The 24,968-nt window shown below is 48.6% G+C and overlaps 1 protein-coding gene across 1 annotated transcript in view; it reads left to right on the forward strand.

Moving 5' to 3' along the window:
- Positions 1-24,968, forward strand: part of mdga1 (MAM domain containing glycosylphosphatidylinositol anchor 1) — a 131,785-nt gene that overhangs the window by 103,307 nt on the left and 3,510 nt on the right. Inside the window, exons 12-17 of the mRNA XM_028981950.1 lie at positions 176-350; positions 436-459; positions 1,763-1,915; positions 2,666-2,827; positions 10,209-10,339; positions 18,851-18,965. Of these exons, the coding sequence (XP_028837783.1) occupies positions 176-350; positions 436-459; positions 1,763-1,915; positions 2,666-2,827; positions 10,209-10,339; positions 18,851-18,965 (760 nt within the window). The remainder of the gene's footprint in view (positions 1-175; positions 351-435; positions 460-1,762; positions 1,916-2,665; positions 2,828-10,208; positions 10,340-18,850; positions 18,966-24,968) is intronic.

The following is a 24,968-nucleotide window of genomic DNA, read 5'->3' on the forward strand; positions in this document are numbered from 1 at the left end:
CTCTGTGACCAGACCAGCAATGGTGTGCTTCTGAATGTCATCTAGGTCACTGGATATGAAGATATTCATGGATATTTGACTCTCAGTATCCTCACGTTACTATAGTATAATATAATGTGGTTTTATTTGAGGAACCAGATGCAGGAAAGTGATGTTCTTTCTTCTCTTGCTGCAGAGGGGTAAGAAGGTTCTGTCCAGGCAGATAAACGTGAAGGAGCCGGTTAAAGGGGTGCTGATGTCCTACACCCTGACAGACCTGCGTATCCCCCTGTCCTACGAGGTCGGCCTGACCCCCATCACCATGTTCGGGACAGGGGACTCCGTCATCCGCACCATCGAGTACTCGGAGCGTAAGTGGCAGACGGCTTAATCTTCAGATGACGTCCTGAATTTCAAAAGTGGACTTTTTCATGCTGAGCTCTCATTGTTTTGCAGCGTACACCTCCCTCAGACCGTCAGGTAAGACCATCGCTCTCTTTATCATGCAGCTTCGCTCTCCGACACAGCCTCTCCCGTTTAGTCTTTGTCAGTTATGTTCAATTAAATTCAACACGACTTCACTGACTCGCCGGTGTAGGACCATTAAAAGAAGGAGTTAGAAGCTGATTAAAGCAGATTGGAGAACAGCCAGGGAAATTGGAAGTAGGTGGACGCAGTGTTGTGCGGGCATCTTACCTCGGCTCTCTCGTTTCGTTTAAACACAGAAAGACACTTTCATTATCAAGAGCTTCAAACACAAACGCTCACGAGAATAACTTTTTCTTGCACATCTTACTTTGATATTTAAAACAGTGCAAACATTCTCCAGCCTGCCCATAATCAAGAAAATGCACAGACTGTCCAGGTGTGAATATTGTACAGCAGATGATAAAAGTTCCGTTTTCCAGGGTGTTAGCACCTGTTCACTAATATTAAATTCTGAAAATGAAATTTAATGTTAAACAAAGCTTAAAAGGGGGAGGAGCCTGTAGGCGTGACTGACATGTGTCACTCTGCATATGTCCTCATTCTGGAGGATTTAAACCCCTCTTGTCAATAAGTGACATTCCCTGGTGTGGCTCAGCATCCATCTCCTCCCTTTCTCCACCATCAGCATCCATGTACGGAACTCTCTCACGATAATTAAACATCACCTGATGTTGGTGGCCAGGAATTGCAAATCAAATGAACATTTCATAAACAAATTACATAGAATAAAACTGATTTAGACCATACAAATGCTTTAACAATCACTAAAACAAATTTACTTCCAGAGAATCATACAGAATGGATAGGTACTATAGACCGGAGGTTTGTGCGTGAGCTCCAGCCTACCCGAGCCCAACTAAGATGATAGAAATTGAACCAAAACCTCTAGTCTACTACATTTACATTCATGCCATTTACCAAATGCCCAGAGCCAGAGCGACTTACAATCAGTAGTTACTGGGACAGTCCCTTAGGGTTAAGTGTCTTGCTCAGGACAAAATGGTAGTAAGTGGGATTTGAACCTGGGTCTTCTGGTTCACAGGCGAGTGTGTTACCCACTAGGCTACTACCACCCTACTATTACAACTCTACTCCTATTACCCCTTGTACACAAACATGAACACTTCCACTACAACACCCACAAGGTTATCAGCGCTCTGACGTGAGGAACTAGTGAATATAACTTTAGTGAACACGCCCCATGTGACTATATAAACTTACTCAGTAAAGGAGTTTTGTTTTGTGTATATAAAATGCTCTGACCAGCTAACATTAACCTGTGTCTCCTCAACAGACCATGTCTGTGGCTTTGAGGACGCACAGATATGTGGCTTTTCCCAGGACAGAAGTGACAGCTTTGACTGGACCAGACAGAACCACTTGTCTCAGAACCCCAAGCGCTCAGCCAACACTGGACCTGACATGGACCGCAGTGGAACCAAAGAGGGTGAACGGTTTAATTTTCCCTTACTCTCAAACTCCGAAATGTACGTACTGTTCGAAACCATCTGTGAGTTCCCAGAAGAGCTTTACATGGAAAGGTTACTCTGGAAAACAGGGTATGCAGGAACACCAAACCAGAGACCGGCCCGGTAGGCGTGGTCCTCATGGGGTTTAAATAATAACCCGTTTTCTCTCTGTTTTGCCAAGTCTTGCGTGACCCCCTTAACACCAAAGCCCCGCCCCATCTTGGATTTGAAAGTTGGTAATAATCCACATTAGACGCAGTGTCCTTTTTCCAATATTAATATGACCTCACCTCTCCCCTCCCCAAATCCAGTATTCAGCCTGTTAGATGGCTCCCCCTTAATATGAATGAAGGGCTGAGGGTAAAGGGTGCGCAGTGTCCTTTTAAAAAATGCCGGAGTCAGATTATGGCTGTCCAAACTCATCCATCAAAAGGTTGATTTCTGGGAAGCTGCCCACCGTTTCCAGGAAGTGCCACAAGATGTGGCAGGAAGAGGAGATGTTGAGATGTAGAACAGAATCAAGTATGGGCAGCGTGCTCAGCTGATACTTCATTTCTGCCTTAATTGTGCAGAAACGTCAGGAGACCTGGTCTGTCTGAGTGACTTTTTATGTTCATGTCAGAGTTTATAAGTTGGTACAGGAAGGTGTTCCTGCATCGGCTGGACGCTGAGAAGATAGTAGGGAAGGATGAGCGTCTCAGCACTCACATGTGTTTCCTCTGCTCCAGGATATTACATGTACATTGAAACGTCACGGCCGCGGGTGGCGGGGGACAAAGCCAGGCTCCTCTCGCCGCTCTACAACGTCAGCACCTCCAGAGCCCCATCCGGCTCCACGCGGACCCCCTACTGTGTGTCCTTCTACTACCACATGAAGGGGAAGCACATTGGTGAGTTTGTCTGACGTCCTAATCCCAGAAGCCCACCTTCTGGAAAATGCCTGCTTTACATTTTTAATGCCACTTTAGCTACTGCACATTTCTTAGTTTGACCCGTTTGACCTTCAGAAGTGAAGCCGCTTGTGAATTGCTGCATTTTTACGTCTGAATTACACTGACGAGGTCCATTATCCCTCCTTAATAAATCTATATAAAAAGAGTTAAAGGTCCCCTGTCATGAAAATGTAGTCATTCTGCTTGACGGTCGGATCTGGAATTTGTCCCCTTATGACGTCATAAAGGGAAAAGGTTACCTCCCGTTTCTCATGCTTTTTCCACCCAGGGAATTTCCCGCCCCGTCATGGCTTCCAAACGTGTGAGGCGTTGCAGTTGCTCTGTGATGTAAAAATGAGTAAAAATTTATCCTTCAGTTCCTTCACGCAAGACTCTGTAGATTTTATTTTTCTCTGTAAAAACGGCAACACGACTTCCTGTCTGTACCAAACATTGTGGTTGGTGGATGGTGTTGATAAAGTCCCGCCACTCTCCTCCTCATTAGCATTTAAAGCTACAGACGGTGAAACGGCGCGTCCTGGGAAACCTCATCGTGGGACTGGATCAAAGTGGCTGGAATTCTGCACCACGGCTGAATTTTGGAAAGAGATTTCAGATACAGGGGCCCAATAAGACCGATAAAATGACAAAAAAAATGTTTAAACAGACAAGCCCCGCCCATACATAACAGAGTATCTTCCACTAACTCTGCTGTTAAATCCGGGCTTAAAACGCATTTGCGTTCTTTAGCTTTCCCAGACTGTAAAGTTATAACTCTCTATGTATATTGTATTTGTTGTGTTAAATCTACGTTCGGCACGTCAGGCATTTCGAGGTCGGGCCTAATCGTCTAATCGTTTATGCCTTGCTTATTCATGATCATCCATGCTGGATGTTCTGAACCTCTGCAAAAGGGCGCAAGTGTAAGATCCCTTCCAGATTACATGAAAAGACGGGGGAACCGAAGCTGGTGACATTTGACGGTGTCTTTCTGGGTCTGAACGCTTGCTGGATCCGTGATGGGCCGCCCAGGTCCTGGTCTGGTGCACCGGCACTGCGCCTCTGTTCGGGTTGTCAGCGATGCGGAGAAGCCGGGGCTGCTGGGAAACGTACTCTCGCCGTGTCGGGGACGGGACGCTCCGCCGTGTGATCCCATGTCACGTCGGCTTGCCTTACGTCTCGTGGCCTCTCAGGGTTCTGCAGGTGCGTTTTTGGGCCAGTCGCATCCCACGTACACGTCAACTTTGGGGAAATTGCCGTGCGTTCTGTTCCAGTGACACGATGCAGCAACTAATTCATCTTCTGTTTGCCAGCCACGCTGAACTGGCACAGCTGGTGTCAGCAGTTGTTTTCCAGCTTTTCTGCTGTTTTGACGTGCGGATGTGTGGTAACCATGGCATCGCATTAGAAGAACATATTATTTTATATAGAATTGCGCTATAATACAATAATCAGCATTGAAGAAAAAAAAAAAAGAAAATCCTTTTGATGGATTACTAGTTCCTATTCTTACCAGTGAAACTGGCAGTTTGCTTTAATGCGTGACACGTGTCTACATGGACACCCCGTCCTCCCCTCCCTGCTGCAGCTGCGGCCTCCCAGTCCCCCGTCCAGGCCAGGCCAACTGCTGTCCCCAGCGGGATTTCATCCAGAGCTGCTGCTCTCTGCCTTCCTAAAGGCGAAGGCATGTCCTACGTCCCCCAGCCGGTCTACGGTCCTGCCGTGGCCCCTTTTCCCTAAAACATGATCTCCACCAACCGTCATGGCTTCCAAACGTGTGAAGCGTCGCAGTTGCTCGGTGACTGGATGTAAAAATGAGCAAAAATTCATTGTTTTGTTCCGTCACGCGAGACTCTGAAGAACCAGCGGGTTCATTTTATTTTTTATGTAAAAACGGCGACACGACTTCCTGTCTGTACCAAACACTGTGGTTGGTGGATGGTGTTGATAAAGTCCCGCCTCTCTCCTCTTCATTAGCATTTAAAGCTACAGACGGTGGAACGGCGCGTCCTGGGAAGTCTCACTGTGGGACTGGATCAACGTGGCTGGAATTCTGCACCAAGAGACCTCAGATACAGAATTAGGGGACCAACAAGACCCACATAAAAGCAAAAAAATATATATATAATGGCTCTAATTATGAAATATTTGATAAGATATATATAAGTTATGTATAAATGATGTAGTGTGGAGTTTTCCTAGAAGGCGGTTCTGAAAGGGGTTCTGTCTAGGATGTCAGGTTCTAATTTCCTCAGGTCCAGCCTGACATTCAGGCTTTTCATCTGGTGACTCACACACAAGCGCAAAAGGTTTATGGGCCGCCAGTCAGACCGCGACCCCTGACCTCCACCTACAGCGATGGCCCTGGTCCTCCTGCATGCTGCTGCGGCTGCGTCCGTTTGTCTGGAAAGTGTGGAGCAGGACCTGTGGATTCAGGCCTTCTCTGCAGTTGCTCGAGGGCGTCGAGTGATTTATGGCGAGCAGCCATGTCATCAGTCATCTCGGAGACGGTCCATCATGGTGCTCACTATCGGATGGGTTTATCAAGTGATCTTCCATCACGTCAGAGTGTTGAGAGTTTGATTTATGCGCCCAACCCTCGGACCCACAGGTCCATGAACGTCTGCATTCGTGCCTTTGAGCCACCCTTCCAGGACCAGGTTTGCATGGAGCTCTGCTGTCAGCGCAGAGGAAGAAGATGGCCACTTGGAGGTCTGCTGAGTTTCTCCTTCCAGGCTGACATTTTGAGGGTGATTGAGGTTGTCGGTGCAACTAGAAGCATCAGGAGATTCTTCTCCCTCCTTTAACGTGGCTTCTAACAGCAGACCCCAGTCCTGCTCCTGGAATGGCTCCTCCTTCCACTCCTCGCTGAATTAGAATGTGTCTGGTTGGCTGGAGCCACCGCCCTGGAGAGAATATGACTGTTTTTGTCATTTTTGTCACTCTCCTCTCCTGCGAGACATCCATCTTCTCTCCTTTGAAAGCGCCAGAAGTCCCTGCTTTATCCTGTAGTGGCTTTTGTTCAAAGGAAATGTTTTATTAATATTCCATTTCTATTTAGGAGACCGGGAGCCTTAACGAAAATGAAAAGTGAAGGCCAAGGTCCATTAATCACGATCAAACTCGCTGTCCCCGCGTCCCCCGTCAGGTGCGTCGGTGTCAGGTGTCAGCCTATCGCCAGCAGCGAGGGCCCGGGGTGGGCCACTTCGGGCTAATCCGCGCGGCGCAGCGGGCACAGATGCCGCCGCCCTCATTACCGGGGACCATGCGGCGAGGCCTCCGCCCCGCCAGACGCGTGCCGACATTAAACACCGGCTAACGAGCTTTGGTGGCCGTTAAACAATATTTAGACGCGCCGCCGGTTCGCGGCCGCGAGGTTCATTCCTCTTTATTAACCACTCGCCGAGAGGCCTGGCGGGTGACACAGTCGCCTCTGAACCAGAAGACCCATCGTGTCCCTGAGCAGGACACTTAACCCCGAGTGTCTCCAGTGGGGGACTGTCCCTGTCTCTACTGGGTGGCAGTGGCCTGGCGGGTGACACAGTCGCCTCTGAACCAGAAGACCCATCGTGTCCCTGAGCAGGACACTTAACCCAGAGTGTCTCCAGTGGGGGACTGTCCCCGTCACTACTGGGTGGCAGTAGCCTGGCGGGTGACACAGTCACCTCGGAACCAGAAGACCCATCGTGTCCCTGAGCAGGACACTTAACCCAGAGTGTCTCCAGTGGGGGACTGTCCCCGTCACTACTGGGTGGCAGTGGCCTGGCGGGTGACACAGTCGCCTCTGAACCAGAAGACCCATCGTGTCCCTGAGCAGGACACTTAACCCCGAGTGTCTCCAGTGGGGGACTGTCCCCGTCACTACTGGGTGGCAGTGGCCTGGCGGGTGACACAGTCACCTCTGAACCAGAAGACCCATCGTGTCCCTGAGCAGGACACTTAACCCCGAGTGTCTCCAGTGGGGGACTGTCCCCGTCACTACTGGGTGGCAGTGGCCTGGCGGGTGACACAGTCACCTCTGAACCAGAAGACCCATCGTGTCCCTGAGCAGGACACTTAACCCCGAGTGTCTCCAGTGGGGGACTGTCCCCGTCACTACTGGGTGGCAGTAGCCTGGCGGGTGACACAGTCGCCTCTGAACCAGAAGACCCATCGTGTCCCTGAGCAGGACACTTAACCCCGAGTGTCTCCAGGGGAGGACTGTCCCTGTAACTACTGACTGTAAGCCGCTCTGGATAAGTGCGTCTGGTAAACGCTGTAAATGTAAAATGTCGAAATATGATGTTGAAGACAGTGATGTTGGGACCGATGTCGGGGACAGTATAGCATCGGCTCGCTCTTATTCTGGCTGCATTTAGAACCGAAGCGGGTATTACAGGAGGCCACGCCCCTCTCCTTATTACGCCACGCAACATTCGAGCACTTCCTTATTTTATCACGCTTGCTTAGTGTAAAGTGCTTGAACAGTATTTTTACTTCCTTGATGATTTGATATAGATAAACGAGATTCTTTAGGTTTTGGTCACTTTTTACGCTGTAGTCGTATCTCGTGTTTGCTCGTATGAACCCCGCCGATCTACTGGGACATTATTTCATGCAGCCACGAAGGTCAGTTTGGTTTCCATGCAGCATATCTGGAGCTGGAACTCCCAGAAACCCCGTGTGAAGCAGTCCCTTTAAATTCCCGGGCCCATAATAGAGCTGTCCCGTGTCCTTTCCCCAGCTGACAGTTTCAAAGACGAGCTTTGCATTACTTGGCTGGATCGATAAATCTTTTACCAGCCTTGTTTTATCCTGAGTGAGGCGAAGGGAAGGAGAAACCTCATTCTGTAACCCTGTCATGATGGGCTGGTACGAGTCTGGTTAAGTGCTGCCAGCGTCAGCGTCCGCCTGTAAAAATAAATAAATGACGCGTGATTGGAGGAAGTGAACAGATGGAAGGGCGTGGCCGTCAAAACTCATTTGTCAGCATTGCACTTCGCGTTGTCCCCCAAATGTGTCACGTTCCTTAAAAATACATAAGTACGTGATTAATACTGGAACAGAGGACATGTCCACGCATGACCACCTCATGGCCGCTGTGTTCCTCAGATTGGACCAGTCGGCCCACATAGATACAAGATACAAACTTCTGGTCCAAGCTTCTGTCATACATCTGATCGCAGGTTCGATTCGGTTTACATATGACTGACATTGACCTGCATGTGGGAGACAGCATACGACGTTTAGCCACTGGATCATCCAGGGATTCCAAAACTGTTCCAGTGGTTTCTGAAGCTTCTCATCCAATTAATAACCAAACAACAGAACAGATCGTTCATTTCATCAATTTGTTGTACGTTCAGAAACTGGCTGCACAATATCTTCATTCATAGCACTCAGAAGATAAAATCTCTTGTTTTGTTCATTGTTATCCATAAAATGTGAGAAGTTCTTTGTGAAGAACTTTGGGTGGTAGTAGCCTAGTGGGTAACACACTCGCCTATGAACCAGAAGACCCGGGTTCGAATCCCACTTACTACCATTGTGTCCCTGAGCAAGACACTTAACCCTAAATTGCTCCAGGGAGACTGTCCCTGTAACTACTGATTGTAAGTCGCTCTGGATAAGGGCGTCTGATAAATGCTGTAAATGTAAATGTAAATGTAAGATAATTATCGTTATCATATTCATATTTTAGTTGTGTGAGATTCCAGTCACGTCTGGACTCCATTTCCAGGTTCTGGCTCCCCTTCAGCAGGGTTCTGCATGTTGATCAGAGGCTGAACGTTATTCCACCGCCAGCATCATTTGTAGACAGACCGGGGGCTCCTGGCCTGCTTGTCCACTCACCACAGCGTCCAGTTGAGGGTCGGAAAAATAAATAATAATTCAATTGTGTTATATTATTATCTATCGTTTATTTTTTAATTGTGGTTCGAAATTCAAAAATTATTGTCGCTCAAAATATGCATCACATACATGCATATGTGCCGTCCAAACCGCTGTGCATTTAGAAAGCATTTCAATGCCAGGCAGGCTAAGCCAGTGGCCACGCCCACCAGAGCTGTCAATCAGTTCGTTTGAAAATCCGATGCCTGTTTGCGATATTCAACGTTTAATGGTTTGCATATGTTGATAAGTAAGTTGTGTGGCGTTTGCACAGCGCCGCGGTGGAGTACGTTGTGGAGGCCAAGACCGTAATTCGCTGTAAAACGAGAATACAGTTTGAGAACTTGAGAATATGTGAGTAGCGTCTTGACATATGGCACTTTGGATGGACTGAGTGAAGCACCCTGGACCAGCATGCACCTGTGTTCATTTCTTCCTTCTTACATCACATGATCATTAAGAGGATTGAGTGTCTGTGGTCTGAGGGGTCGGCCTGTCTGGTAAAACCGTCTGTCTGGACTGTCTGAGTTCTTCCGTTCCTCACGTTCGATGGACTGCGGGTAACCCGTGGAAACAGGAACGGTTGCCGGGAGGGAATCGCAGCAACGTTCTCCTACGGTTCTACCACAAACTCACTTCTAGTCCCCACGCTCACCACGCCGGAAGATTAGAGAGGAGGAGTCAGGGCAGGAGAGGGCGGGATGGAGTTTGGGATCCGTGGCTCGTGGCTGATGTGGACGTGTTTCTTTTTTCTTCTTTTTCTTTGTCTTTATTTCTCTCCTTGATCTTCTTGATCAGGAGGAAGCCGTCATTTCAGGGTTTAAAGTAAAAAGGACTGTTTACAGTGTGAAAAGCACAAAACATTTTCATTTTCGTTTCATCTGTAAATTAGAGTATTTTTCGATTTCAGCGAATTAATCATACCTTTGGTTAATTTTAACATTTTAATTAGTCAATTAATAAAATTGTTTTTTTTTTTTAAAAACACTTCAATAAAATCTTCGGATGGCAAAATTGCTGAAATTCTGGATGGTACAAGAATCCCGGATCATTCTGACAAAGTGCAAAAGAATGAAAGGCTCTGTAGACTATTTCAGACCTTGTTTGTCACGTACACCATCATACATGGTCCATACATGGTACAACAGTTTAAATATAAAATGAGTAGTAAGAGTATGAAAGAGTATGATGAACATATCCGTCCTATATGGGCTGGAGTATTATGTGGATATTAGAGCATTTTATTTAAACATCTAAACCTGAAAGTGAAGGTCACCGCACTTCTAGCTGTGCAGTGACGGCATGGGTGACAGGACGGGTTCTGCGGCCTGGACCCTGCAGGACCCTGGAAATGTAGTGAAGGTGGAGGAGACGAGCACGTTCTTCCACAGTACATAGCGACCAAAATGTAAAAAATGTACAAATAAACGTAAAATAATGCACGTACACGCTCCTCTCTGCCCGTCAGGAACGCTGAACGTGCTTCAGAGGGTGAAGAGCATCGCCACGGTGGACACGCTGATCTGGAGCCGGTCGGGGAACCAGGGACCCAGCTGGATAAAGCAGAGCGTCCCCATCACCCCCAGCGGCCCGTTTCAGGTATCAGATTTTCTCCTTCTGCGAACAGCCGCTTCATTTCTCCAGGGGGAGGGGTGATGGGGTCAGGCGTGAGACGCCCAGACTGCTCCGCCCGGCCCGACCTGCTCTGCTGACTCACAACATAATGGGGCAACAGGGGGGTTCTGATGGACCCCGATGCGAAGAGAAACAGACAGAGGGGTTTTTTTAAGGCCTGTATCTTCTCAGTGGAGCTACGGAAGGTGTGTGTGTGTGTGTGTGTGTGTGTGTGTTTTTGTATCACAGCAAACACCTCAGATACTGTGAGCACCACTCCAGAGTTCTTTATTTATACACGAAATTCAGAAGAAACCGATTGAACGACGTGCCAATGAAAGTAAGAGATAATGGCGTGGATTTCTCGGTGGAGATCCGCTGCATTGACTGACTGTGCCTCAGTCGTCAGTTTCAAGTCCATATCGCTACTGTGGTGGGAGGTACGAGCGGAAAAATCAAATATGACTTATTTTAATGGCTGCCGTTCATGCTCAGCCTTCTCTAAAATACCCAGGATGCTGCCGACATTATCATTACGGCACCAGTAAAACGTCCATTACCTCGTCCATCACATCCCATTTCTCTCTCTGGATTGTATAAATTTAATATGTCCCGAGCCGCAAAGTGTGCCGTGATGATGGACACGCTGGCTTTCTGTCCGTCCTCGGTAGTGGAGAAAGCACTCTTATAAAATATGCACATAAAAAACATTCGTTACGAGCTTTTTTTTCCCACAATGCAATATTGTAAGTCAGTGAGATGAGAAGCCTGTCGGCCCTCCAGCTGTTGGACAGGTGAGGTCCAGGCCTGGAGCTACTGTCTGGCCATGACGCTTTCAGATGGATGAGACCTTTTCTGTTCGGGGTTCGAGCTGCCCGACTTCAGACCGAGAGCTCATTAATAACGCTCGTTAAACATCCATCCTTCCGTTTCTCTCGGCCCGGGGACCTCCGGATCTAGTGGGGAGCTTGCTGAAGTGGCACCGGGGACATCACGCCACGTCCGCCCACATTGAGGTGCGACCATGTTCCTTGTAAAGGTGACACCATGTGACACTGCCGCCACGCCAACTTCACCTTGGCACACGGAGGGTTGAACGAAATCCTCCTGCCAGGAGCCCAACAGACGAATGAAAGTGAAAGTGAAGTGATTGTCACATGTGATACACAGCAGCACAGCACACGGTGCACACAGTGAAATGTGTCCTCTGCATTTATCCCATCACCTTGGTGAGCAGTGGGCAGCCATGACAGGCGCCCGGGGAGCAGTGTGTGGGGACGGTGCTTTGCTCAGTGGCCCCTCAGTGGCACCTTGGCGGATCGGGATTCGAACCGGCAACCTTCTGGTTACGGGGCCGCTTCCTTAACCACTAGGCCACCACTGCCCCACCACTGATAACCTAGGTTACAGCGACCTGAGCTCTGATATCGCTCAAAACTGACCTTCATTAGGCTCAGATCCTTCTGAACGGCTCAGTGACAGATTATGGAATTTGGGAAGAGGTTCGTGGAGCTGCTCTGGACGACGAGCTTCACCGGTGAGGAGGCGGTGGAGGAGCCCGGAGTGCGAATAAGCCTCAGATGGCAGGTTACGCAACAATTCCCACCACTGCATGGGCCCGTGTGCACCATCATCACCTGAAATCACACTCCTCCATCTTCATTTTACAGCACGCTGAACACAAACAGTCAGCAGATCTCGCCCTCGGGGGCCGGATTCTTCTTCCATTTGCCTCTGCCGGATCCATTTCTCAGCTTCCAGACAAATGTCCGATGGTCTGCAGAATCACACAGAGAAACGTCCTGAGCTTCGGTGTGGACATGGGATTCACATGGCTGTCCGTCGTTCTCACGCCAATCAATGGTAATGGCCGAGGAGGCTTCTCCAGACCATGGGATTTACCAGATTTGGAGAACTTTCTCTTGTTTCTCATGCACATCCCCCCATTGATTGGCTGTCGGGGCTCGCACCAGCGGGGTGTGAAGTTAAGCTGAGGGTTTCTTTCTCACAACTCGTACTTTTACCTCGGAGACGATTCAATCGAATCCACTGCAGAGGGCAACCGCACACCACAACAATGCCACCGTGGGTCACGGCCAAGCCTGGACCGCAGATCCATGGGGACTCCACACCACCGGCTCTCCAACGTGGAAGCAGAGCAGGTGTCCAGGGTTAAAGGATCTGAAATCGATAGAACATCGGCTTGTGCCGGCTTCCACTTCAAACCGGAGTGGATTTTGGCTTGTGGGTCGTTGTTGTGAGACTCCTTCAGTGCTCTAAACTTGGGTTCGTTTATTACTTTCATACCGTCTCCAGAATCCTCAGATGACCTGCAGGAGATGCTGCTGGTTGGCCCGTGGCTTCAGATTGTCACCGGGCTCTAGAGTCTGGAGATGGATTTGAACTTCCCTGAAATCAACGGTGGAACGGTATTCCAAACAAGTCCTGACTAATCCGGTCCCCTGTGTCCCTCTGACATGGAAACCTTCATCAGCCCCGTCGGAGCGTGCAGATGTTCAGATGTTGCTTTTTTGGGACGTCGTGCGTCTATATAGAACATCTGGAAGCCTGGCTGATCTACAGTGGTCCATGAAGCGAGTATTTTAGAAGAATCCCAAGTTTTTCCATGCTGCTGCTGCGTCTCGGACGGGGGATTTCAGAGCTGCCGCCCCTGCAGGCGACCGTCTCCCCGAGATCCTGAGATCACTGCTGAAAATCTCCCATGTCCAGCTGGCGCCGAGATGCCAAGGCCCGTCTCCTCCTCCTCTCTGTCAGAGGGACTTCGTCAGGGGAGGGACGGAGACGACGACACGTACAGGGGACTTCGGCAAAAGGAGTGAGGAGAGGGGTGTGGGGGTGTGTGGGGGGGGCAATTAGCTTTGCTTAATTATGAAAAGGATCTCAGAGCGTCGGCTGCTGGAGTGGATATTTCTTCTCGCTCCTTTCTTCCCCGGCTTCCCTCTCCTTCACACGTCTCCTTTTCATGTTCGTTCTGAACCGAGGACACATTAACCTCTTCTGCGTCTCTTCTTCTCCGTCTCTTCTTCTCTGTCTCTTCGCTACTTGAGCTTGAATGTTAATTATTCACTCTTTTCAATGCGCTAGTGTTCAGGCCCCGATGCCACAAAAAGGAAGGCGGCGGGTTCAAAATATGTCCAATAAATGGATCCCTGCCCTTCTGTACCCGGCCTGAACACATTCATATAAGAAAATACATTTATGCCAAATTAACAGAAAAACTGGATTGTTCCCGTCTGTGGTTCCCAGACGGCGTCAGAGCTGGAGACACATTTGTTCAGAAACCAGCGCTCAGCCAACGCTTAGATAATATCTTCATCCACGGACCTTTATGACGAGACTGACACGAGACGAGATGTAATGCTGGTCATGTGACGACGACGGTAACTATAACCAAAAAATTCTCTTCATTTTCGGCGACCAAAACGAGAGGAGACATCAGTGACTGGGTTAAACAGAATTGCATTACTAAAAAAACAAGATTAAAAATACAATTTTCATTGACTAAAACTAAAATATTCATGGATAATTTGGACTAAAATAAGACTAAATGCTTCGATGTTTAGTTGACTAAAACTTGACTAGACTGAAACGAGTCTGGCCGTGACTAAGATGAATAAAAACCGGAACGACAGCTGCTGTTTTCAGCCAGTACTCTACTGTCTGCAGCTTTGAGTGTGTGTGTGTGTGTGTGTGTGTGTGTGTGTGTGTGTGTGTGCGCGTCACAGTTATAATAGTTTTGGATTTTTCATTAGTTTTAGTTTTTATTTTCTTCAAATTCAGTTAGTTTTAATTAGTTTTTAGAGGCAGATTTACTAGTTTTTATTAGTTTTGATATTTTGAAATTGCTTAGTTTTAGTTTAGTTTTTATTAGTTACAGTGTTAGTTTTAGTTTTTTTTTTTGTAAATTAGGATATTTGTCAGGTGCATGAATCAAAATCACCAGAATAGCCTTATCCATCTTAGCTCCGATAAGGTTATTGACTCTTGCAGCTCCGGGTGTTTTTAATTTTGGTTCGAGTGAAGTGGTGAACTTTTTGAAGGTAATCGAGTCACACAGTCGTGTAGACATTCCAGTCTTAATAAACATATTTACCAATGCTTCTTCTCATTTGTGGTGTTCCTGCGTATTTACTAGCCAGCAGCTACTTGGTCCATTATGGATGCTGTAGTATCACGTTCCTTTCCCATGTTACCTGGCCTGGCTACCGCTTCTCTTTCGGGGGAGGGAGGGCGGGCGAGAGGCTGGCTTGTCCAGGTACTCTTGGTTCGCCTTTTTGTGTGAGCTTTTCAAATGGACTTTCAGATTCGTGGGGTTTTTCCCCTTGAGAAGTATTCCACATATTGTATCACCTGCTTCTACAACAAGGCACTTACTTTTATTTTTGCCACTGTCATAATCAAAGAAATCCCAAATAGGACTTTCTTCCGCTTTCTTCCAACTTTCGCTGCAGCCATCACGCTAGCCGGCGGCGTCACGGACAGACTATGGACACGTGACGTCACAGACCACGTGTTACCGTAATGGTCAAAAACCTGGCTTAAAACTGGCAGCGTGAAGTAAATAGATTTTAATTCTTATTACAAAGACGAAAACGAAGGACGTTTTTGCTATAATATTAGTTCGTTTAAGTTCGTTTTGTATACACACAAAACAGTTTCAGTTAGTTTTCGTTTTTTTTTAACTCTTTATTTCAGTTAACGAAAATGCTTTTTCAATTCTAGTTTTAGTTTTATCGTTCGTTTTCGTTAACTATAATAACCTTGGTGTGTGTGTGTGTGTGTGTGTGTGTGTGTGCGCATGTGCGCGCGCGCGTGTGGGTGTGTGCGTGTGTGTGCGCATGTGTGCACGCGGGTGTGTGTGTGTGTGTGTGTGTGCGCATGTGTGCACGCGGGTGTGTGTGTGCGTGTGTGTGTGCGCATGTGTGCACGCGGGTGTGCGTGTGTGTGTGCGCATGTGTGCACGCGGGTGTGTGTGCGTGTGTGTGTGTGTGTGAGAATGAACTGGCAGCCCCACGAAGCCCTTTGTGCTCCACACCTCACCCGTCTGACATGGCCGCACCACCAATTACCTGAGACTAAGCATGTCCGACAAATCAAATGAACGTATAAAATCTTTTATACAATTTTATACAATCAAATGAATGTATAAAAAGTAGCGATTGCGAGACGCGCCCACGCGCGGCCCTACAACCCCGCTGCTGTCCTCTCTCCACGTCCTCCTTATTTAAAGGCCGCCGGCAGCTCAGAGCGGGGCATTTAGGGAGTCAATTAGAGCGAGAGGGAGGCTGCGAGATCTTGCAAGCCTTGTTTGTGTGTGTGTGTGTGTGTGTGTGTGTGTGGGGCTGGAAAGCCCTTCTCAACACCAGCGGGGAGCGGCAAGGCAGTGTGGACGAAAGTGGGGTTTGTGGGGTCAGCAGGTCTCCACTTCTCTATTAGCGCAGAGGCCCAACGTGTCCGGACGGGCAGATGGGTGAAAGCGAAGGCTGCGGCTGCGCATCGATCTGTCTGGCCTGGCGGCTGCGGCTGCGCATCGGTCTGTCTGGTCTGGCGGCTGCGCATCCGTCTGTCTGGCCTGCCGGCTGCGCTGTGCATCGGTCTGTCTGGCCTGGCGGCTGCGCATCGGTCTGTCTGGTCTGGCGGCTGCGCATCCGTCTGTCTGGCCTGGCGGCTGCGCTGCGCATCGGTCTGTCTGGCCTGGCGGCTGCGCTGCGCATCGGTCTGTCTGACCTGGCGGCTGCGCATCCGTCTGTCTGGCCTGGCGGCTGCGCATCCGTCTGTCTGGCCTGGCGGCTGCGCTGCGCATCGGTCTGTCTGGCCTGGCGGCTGCGGCTGCGCATCGGTCTGTCTGGTCTGGCGGCTGCGCATCCGTCTGTCTGGCCTGCCGGCTGCGCTGTGCATCGGTCTGTCTGGCCTGGCGGCTGCGCATCGGTCTGTCTGGTCTGGCGGCTGCGCATCCGTCTGTCTGGCCTGGCGGCTGCGCTGCGCATCGGTCTGTCTGACCTGGCGGCTGCGCTGCGCATCCGTCTGTCTGGCCTGGCGGCTGCGCATCGGTCTGTCTGGCCTGCCGGCTGCAGCTGCGCATCTGTCTGTCTGTCCTGGCGGCTGCGCTGCGCATCCGTCTGACTGGCCTGGCGGCTGCGCATCGGTCTGTCTGGCCTGCCGGCTGCGGCTGCGCATCAGTCTGTCTGGCCTGCCGGCTGCGGCTGCATCTGCACATTCGGGTTCTGGGAGAAATTCAACCAAAATGCTGATTTGTTCAGTAACAGATTGGATGAAAGGACCTTTGTTCGACGGGAAATTAGCGGCGGGGTGTTGGTGCTTCCGCAGCGAGAACAAGCTCTCTTTACGGAAAACACGGCCCTCCTTCTCATTTCATTAGACGTGAGGGGGCATACGCACCCCGTGTTATTATTTGTGCTGCTTGCCGTTTTCGGCCCCCTGTCTGATGAGCTTTGTGCAATGGGGTTTAAGCCCCTGCTTTTCTGGCTAATTCTGCCTGTCAGTCACTGTTGGGGGGTATCTATACCATGTGGCCTCCTTCATTAGGATCCACAAGGACAGAATAAAATACACAGAAGCGCTGGATTGGTGTGAAATAACTTATTTAATACGAGTCCCATTAAGAGTCCGTACAGGTTCAGTCCACAATGCGACCTGCAGTGAATAAGAGCACGTCGGAGTCAAGCGGCCCGGACACCCCGTCCTTATTCGATTCAGCTTCCATAACACAGGATCACCTTTAATGAATCCATTCCAGGAAGTAAATATCCTGTCTCCTGTCCAAGGCTCCAGCCATATTGATTTAGTGTTCGTTTCCACCTGCGGACGTGGTCGGGCTGCAGGCCACAATCCACCAGCGCTTGACTGATTAATTGCACATTATGCAATTGATTAATTGTGATTTAAAATGAGCACTTTGAAAAAATACATTTAAGAAGGTCTCAGAAAGAGGGCGTGTTCAGGGAAAAGAGGACGTCTGGTGTATCATATGAGTCTATGCCGTATTGCATTGCTGTACTGCCGACGGTGAAGTTGGGAGTGAATAGGCGTGTAGGATGCCCGTGACATGACGAATGTTGTAATTACGTCACCTGAAAGTAGAACTTGACGAACTCCTCGTGGTCTTCAGCCATGATGACAAAGCAGATCACAGCATTTTTTCACATAACAGTTCTACTTAAATCTGGTAATAGTACGTCTTTAATGTCTTTATAAAAGTTTGACTGGTTATTTCCCTCAGTGGCCCTAAAACACCGCTGTGCTCGGTTATTTTCATGATAAGCGCAGAGGCAGCGTTGTATTTCAGATCCGTGTGATTAAATATTACTGCTGCATGTGTCACAGGTGTCACCGCAATGGCCCAACGCGTGGCCCACGGGTCACTTCATCAAAGCTCACTTTCACGAGACTCTTCTAATCCTTAGTGATCTGTGGTTCATGGCCATGAGGAAATATGAGAGTTATATGTATGTATTCATAATGTATGGTGATTATGGGGTAGAAATATGCCCTGAAGGAATGCACATGCCCCATGACCCCCCCATGGGTTTTGAACTGGCCGAACACCAGTAGGTAATGAACTCTTTGCTCCACACTCTTGCTTTGCTGTTAATCTGCCTCCAGCATGGTCCAGAATCAGGGTATGCAGTCAGGAAGACCTCTAGTCCGAGAGGCTTCTGATTGGTCAGGTGATAATGAGCTCCACTGGCTTGTCCACTGGAGGCCGTGCAGAAGCCAGACCAAACCTCGAAAAGCCCTCGAAAAATGTAATTACTGCTCAAATCGTGCTGTTTTTCCTCAGTTCATTGTTTACTTTCTATTCTACGCTGTTGCACAGATTTTTTTTTATGTGGAAACTGTGAAAACGTCAGCGGACCTTCAAAAGACGTTCAGCATCTCTGCCTTTTATATGGACCGGCGTGTTGCTGTGTCGCCTTAAGTTCTCACAATAATGGTTTCCTGCAACACAAATGAGTGAGATCTAGAATGTTCTACATGGACGCTGGTGAGCTGATTCCTGATTGGTCTGACACAGGAACTGGGCGTGGCCTGTAAACATGACACAATATTATAACATGCTGTGCACGTAAATTTCCCTCTGATGAGTGTAAAGTTGGAACCTCCCAGCACAAATGAATCAAACTGGAGTGTTTTTGGTGAAGGGCGGGGCGGGGGGTTCACAGCTTGAACGCTATTGGCAGATTACTTTTGTTATTGGAATTTGTCAACATGACTATTTCCTGTCTGCTACTTTAAGACGGCAAGACGAAGAAGGGGACTACAGCCAGTCAGGCATCTCTGACTACATGAAAAATGGGCTTTCAGAGATATAATATAATAATAATAATAATAATAATAATAATAATAATATATCGCTGGTCTAACTGCTGCTTCTCTCTGTATTGTGTGCGATGATGATCAGCCTGTTAGCGCTTCTGCCCTGACGCTGGTGCTTCCTGTCATGTTTGCTTGCAGGTGGTCTTTGAGGGAGTCAGGGGGGACGGCTTTGAAGGGGACATTGCCATCGACGACGTCTCCGTCACCCAGGGGAAATGTAAAGCCAACGCCGCAGGTCAGGATTCCATGGCAGGTGTGTACCCCACACTGGACCCCCCTCACGCCAGACTCTGACCCCCCTGTCCACAGCTTGTCTCTGTGCTGCTCGACGAGGCCGTTTCTTATGATCAGTAACCCTGCTGAGAAGCAGTGAGGTGGACCAGGGAGAGGATGGAGAAGGGTGGGAGACAGGAGGAGACAGAAGAGCCATGCCTGGACGCTGTGAAAGCAGCTGGACACAGGATGAGGCTGGCACCGGCACTTCACTCCTCGCCCACAGGGAGGGCCCTGTGGCACAGCAGGGGCAGGGCTCTCCTCCCGAGCACCGCCCTGGCACTGAAATGGGCACAGGCTCAGGAAAGGGCCGGGCGCCAGTTTCAGGGAGCATGGCAGCAACTGAGCAATGAGTGGGTTCCTCAGAATACATCCCCAGATCCATAGCCTGTTTCACAATAAAACATTCGGATTCAGAGCTCAGCTGCGTCTGGTATGATGGTGTTCACGACTGGCTGAGAAGGTTCTCATTAACCATTAGTGATGCTTGTGATGGTCTGATGAGGAGGGTCAGACCTGGCCAGAATCAGCAGTTCAGGCGGCTGCCGGTGGTGTAATGGTGTGGGTTGAATCCATTTTCTGATGGCTATTTCCAGCGGGACAATGCACCGTGACACAATGCTCTAATCATCTCAAACTGATCTCTTGTACCAATCAATAGAGCACCATTGGGAACTGGAGCTGCGCATCATGGCTGTGCAGCCAACAGACCTGCAGCTGTTGCATGATGATATGAATGAATGAATATGAATAGACCTAAATCTCCTAGTTGAATCTATGCCACAAAGAATTAAAGCAGCTCTGAAGGGAAATGGGGGTTCATCCTGCTACTGAGAAGGTGTGTATAATAAAGGGGCCAGCGAGTTTATATAGAATTAGGGGTCGGAGATAATATAGTTTTATGTTTTGTGGGACTCACCAGGAACTAGAATTAGCATGTTTTCAGTACATGTTAGATGACGGTTAGGGGAACGTGAAAGCAGGTGGTTCCAGAGGTGTGTAGTAGTGAGTTACATTTTACTTTAGTACACTTGTGATTTAGAAACTTGTCTCTTACTTCGCCACGTTGGGGAAATCTGGATTTGGTACATTTTTAAACAACTTATTTGCTTGATTTTTCCCAGACTGATGCCACCAGTCGATCTAACACATTTCACGTAGCAACAATAATCACACAATGCCGTTTCACCAATCAGATTCAGCCATGCAGTCACATGACCACACAAACCGGGGCGGCACAGCGACACGAACTCGTCACAGAGCACAGACATGGAATAAAAATGTCAGATGCGACCGTCACCAGAGCTACAAGCAAAGGTTACAGAAAGAATCCAGAATCCGGTCTTTCATATCGACATCAATGCTAACACAAATAATTAGCATAAATAAGATCATTTGTACGCTCAGATTTAGTCCATTAATTACTACAAACCATACTTTAATAAGTTAATCAGAACATCAAACTCGACTTATGTCCTACCTGAGAATCCTACTCTAATCACGTCTCAATCATCTTCCTCTCATCTGCACCACTCCAACCCAGCTGAGCCACTTTACCACTTTACTACTTTACTACTGAGCGCCGTTCTGTTCGTATAGTAAAGGTGAGATTCCCCTCCCACCTCCACTCTGCTCCACAACTGGGTTCTCCGATCTCGCTACGGTGTCTTCTGACTTCTGGTTCAGACCGACGCCATGACAGTTAGTCTCATTGATCCACCTTGGTCTAAATAAATAAATAACCAGATCCTCTGTATTTAACCATCACCCTGAGTGAGCAGTGGGCACCATGACAGGCGCCCGGGGAGCAGTGTGTGGGGATGGTGGCTCAGTAGCACCTCAGTGGCACCTTGGTGGATCCGGATTCGAACCGGCAACCTTCTGATTACCGCTAGGCCAAAACTTAATGATGAGATTAATGGAAACAGCAGTGAAGATCATGATGGTTGCTTGGACTATTTAATGGACCCATGTGCAGAAAATGTTGGAGGACTAATTTGCTCCTTTAACACCTGAAAAGTGAAGACCAGAAATCAGTGCAGCGAATCAGAGTCGAGCTCATCAAATATTTACGCCCAGCCTTTACCGCCCAAGAAAACTGGTCAGAAAAACAAAAAAGTGAGCGCTGGAGGGACTGATAGTGTGGATCCTCACGTCGGCCATGAATTATTGATGGTGTGGTAAACAGGAACCTCGGAGGCAGATGACACAGATGGGTAATTACTGCCTGAAGTTGCGGGTGGGAGTGGCACCTGCTGGACGCTGCGAACCGGTGTGCGGTGGAACATGCGTGTAGAGCTGTGAGGATGAGACGAAGAACCGACTGCTTGGCCTGTTGCAGGAAAGTCTTGCTGCAACCTCACGAGTGAAAGTGGAAAAAAAAGGGACCGCCATTGTGAGACACTGCAGCGCGGCTCACAGGTGACACGGTGAAACGTGTCCTCTGCATTTAACCACCCTTGGTGAGCAGTGGGCAGCATGACAGGCGTCCCCGGGGAGCAGTGTGTAGGGACGGTGCTTTGACTCGGGATTCGAACCACTGACATCCAGAAGACGTACAGCGCGGCATCTGATGTTAAAAAAAACAGCTTTTTCTCTATGCGTTAGTGCCAGCTAAGCTTTTTGTCATGTTTTTAATGCCCTCTTTATAGTATAGAATATGCAATAACTACCCACCCAGCCCTTGTTGTTAGGTGTAAGTATTTCTGTCACCCAGAAGATGCTCTCTGAGCATGCTCTTCATTGACAAGTCTGAGCCTTATCAGGACTCTTAGTTTGTAAACTCAATATTCTATAGAAATCGAAAGAGAATTGCTGGTGTCTTCCTCTTGTAAGTCGCTTTGGATAAAAGCGTCTGCTAAATAAAGTAAAGTAAAGTAAAGATGAATTTTAATAATGAATTTTAAAAAGGGGAGCGACTTGTAGGCAGGATTGACGGCTGTCACACCCCCTACTTCCTTATGCTGGATGATTTAAACCACGCCTAGGTGTAGCACAGCATCCACCTCCTCCCTTTCCCCTCCGTTTCCCTCTGATCTCTGCATTCCTAATACCCCTTGTACACAAACATGACCACACCCACTACCAGCACTATGGGTGTTGAAATTACTTGGGACCAGTGGTGGCCCCAAGTAACCAGGGTTATGGACCCGTAACCAAAAGGTCAAAGATTAAGTTTGATGAACTTGGACCGCTGTGCGCCATGACTTATTTTTGCACATCCAATAGAATCCAAGTTGGGTTAGTAGTTGGTCTGAAAAACCAACATGAAGTGGGAATGGAGGAAAAACTGAACTTGTCAGTCTCTGAGTGTCCAGAGATCTTCACCCACGACATGATCGTCTTGGTTAGATCTGAAAGCGCTTTAGATTTGCTCCAGTGATCAGAAATACAGTCTGTGTTCAGTCCGTGCTGTCCTGACATCATGGACGTCTGAACCAGCCGTTTTTCTGCTGTTGGTGGCAAATCAGATGGTCCACATGGATGAACGAGACCTTGCGTTTGAAAACATCATGTCAAGTAATGTAGAAAATGTATGCAAAGCATCACGATTGATAATCAAGGCATTGATAGTCATAATTGCATCGAATGATGTGACCTGTGAAAGGCTCAGACCTCAAACCAGCACATAAATGAAGACTATCAGAGATTTAATTGAAGCCTTCTGATGGCTGAACTATGACACTGTAAGTCAAATTATGGATTTAGTAATATCATTATTGTTATTGAGCCTTAAGCTATTTTTGATATTTGCTCTATTGTACTATTTTTTGTAAATATAATTTATTCCTCTTGTTTCTCCTACTGCATTGAGCATGTTGTTGACAAAAGAATTTCCCTCGAAATAAATTAAGTTCTTCTTATCTTATCTTATTATCTATAAAATTGTTTACTTTAAACTACGTCCTCTAAAAAAAAGAAGAGGAGGACCGATCAAGATGAAGGGCCAATCAGTCATTACAGTCTCCCTCTGAAGTGTACTGAAAAGTCAGTGCATGTGTGTGTGTGTGTGTGTGTGTGTGTGTGAGCCTCTATGATAGAAGGCCAGTGAGGTTTAACTCCCATGAGGCTTCGCCAGTACCTCTAAGGATACAGATGGTCCCAGCTGATAGATCACCTGCTGCGTTCTGTCCTCCTGTTCTTATTTTACCTTCTCTTCCTCCTCTTCCTCTTCTTCCTCCTCCTCCTCCTCCTCCTCCTCCCTTCACTGGCCACTTGGCAGCGCCACCGCTGTTTTCTCCGCTGAAAAGAATGATGATTAGCTGTGACGCGCCACACGTTGCTCTCGGCTCATAAATCTCAGCTGGACTGAGCGCTGGCTTCAGGGAGCCAATGAGTGTGTGTGTGTTTGTGTGTGTGTGTGTTTAGTTTCCGTGACCATTTTGTTCATGTTTTATGCATGTATATATGTAGTAAATGTGAATTATTAGACAGTAATTGGAACAGGATGATAATAATGAAGGGTTAAACGGTGGCCTGTTGAGATTCCACCAGATCTTCCATCTTGACCTGGATTTTTACTAAGCGCCTGGGTCCGCTGGACACTTTACAACATCAGTGTAGATGCAGATGAACGCTGCCGTGAGGGCATCTGACGACCTTCAGCAGGAGACGCTGCAGATCCACGTCACCAGCAGAATCCAGCAACACTCGCACGTGCATCTGTTTACATTTCCGGAACTTGCCGACTCCTCCAAAGGTCCTTGAGAGACGCGTAACTTGTCGTCTGCTGAAAGGGAGGAATAAAAGGCTTTATTATGAATACATTGATTTTCCGCGAGCCGCAGGATCCCGTGATATAAATTCATATTGATCTATAGATGCAATTCCTGCTCTTTATTTATTAAAGTGGTCTTGCTGGCAGCGAACGTGCATAATGTGTGCACTGTGGGGCGTGTGTGCATGCACATGTGCTGTCAGGATTACATGTGTCTTATGGCGCATAACTGGCAACACACACATACTCCAAATCCTTGTTTTTGCACAGAATGCCATGACAAATTTGCAGAAGGATCGCTTAGTGCGCGGCACCAAACGTAATCCGGCGGAATTGGCCCCTCCCCCTGAGAACATGTACTTGTGTCGTATTACGACCTTCACCGGCCAGAACCAGTCCGGTCAGCGTGGTAAACGGTATACGTGGGTACCGCTGGTAATAGACAGAGACGTATATACATGTGCAGTGTCACCGTCACCAGCCCTGCACTGACGCCACTGTCAGGCTCACTCTACCGTTGAAGGGCGTCCCTCTCTCTATCACTCTTCCCTGGAAGGGCGTCCCTCTCTCTATCACTCTACCCTGGAAGGGCGTCCCTCTCTCTATCACTCTTCCCTGGAAGGGCGTCCCTCTCTCTATCACTCTACCCTGGAAGGGCGTCCCTCTCTCTATCACTCTACCCTGGAAGGGCGTCCCTCTCTCTATCACTCTACCCTGGAAGGGCGTCCCTCTCTCTATCACTCTTCCCTGGAAGGGCGTCCCTCTCTCTATCACTCTACCCTGGAAGGGCGTCCCTCTCTCTATCACTCTACCCTGGAAGGGCGTCCCTCTCTCTATCACTCTACCCTGGAAGGGCGTCCCTCTCTCTATCACTCTACCCTGGAAGGGCGTCCCTCTCTCTATCACTCTACCCTGGAAGGGCGTCCCTCTCTCTATCACTCTACCCTGGAAGGGCGTCCCTCTCTCTATCACTCTACCCTGGAAGGGCGTCCCTCTCTCTATCACTCTACCCTGGAAGGGCGTCCCTCTCTCTATCACTCTACCCTGGAAGGGCGTCCCTCTCTCTATCACTCTACCCTGGAAGGGCGTCCCTCTCTCTATCACTCTTCCCTGGAAGGGCGTCCCTCTCTCTATCACTCTACCCTGGAAGGGCGTCCCTCTCTCTATCACTCTACCCTGGAAGGGCGTCCCTCTCTCTATCACTCTTCCCTGGAAGGGCGTCCCTCTCTCTATCACTCTACCCTGGAAGGGCGTCCCTCTCTCTAT

This window comes from Denticeps clupeoides, chromosome 1 (genome assembly GCF_900700375.1).
Source record: "Denticeps clupeoides chromosome 1, fDenClu1.1, whole genome shotgun sequence".
Taxonomy (NCBI): Eukaryota; Metazoa; Chordata; class Actinopteri; order Clupeiformes; family Denticipitidae; genus Denticeps; species Denticeps clupeoides.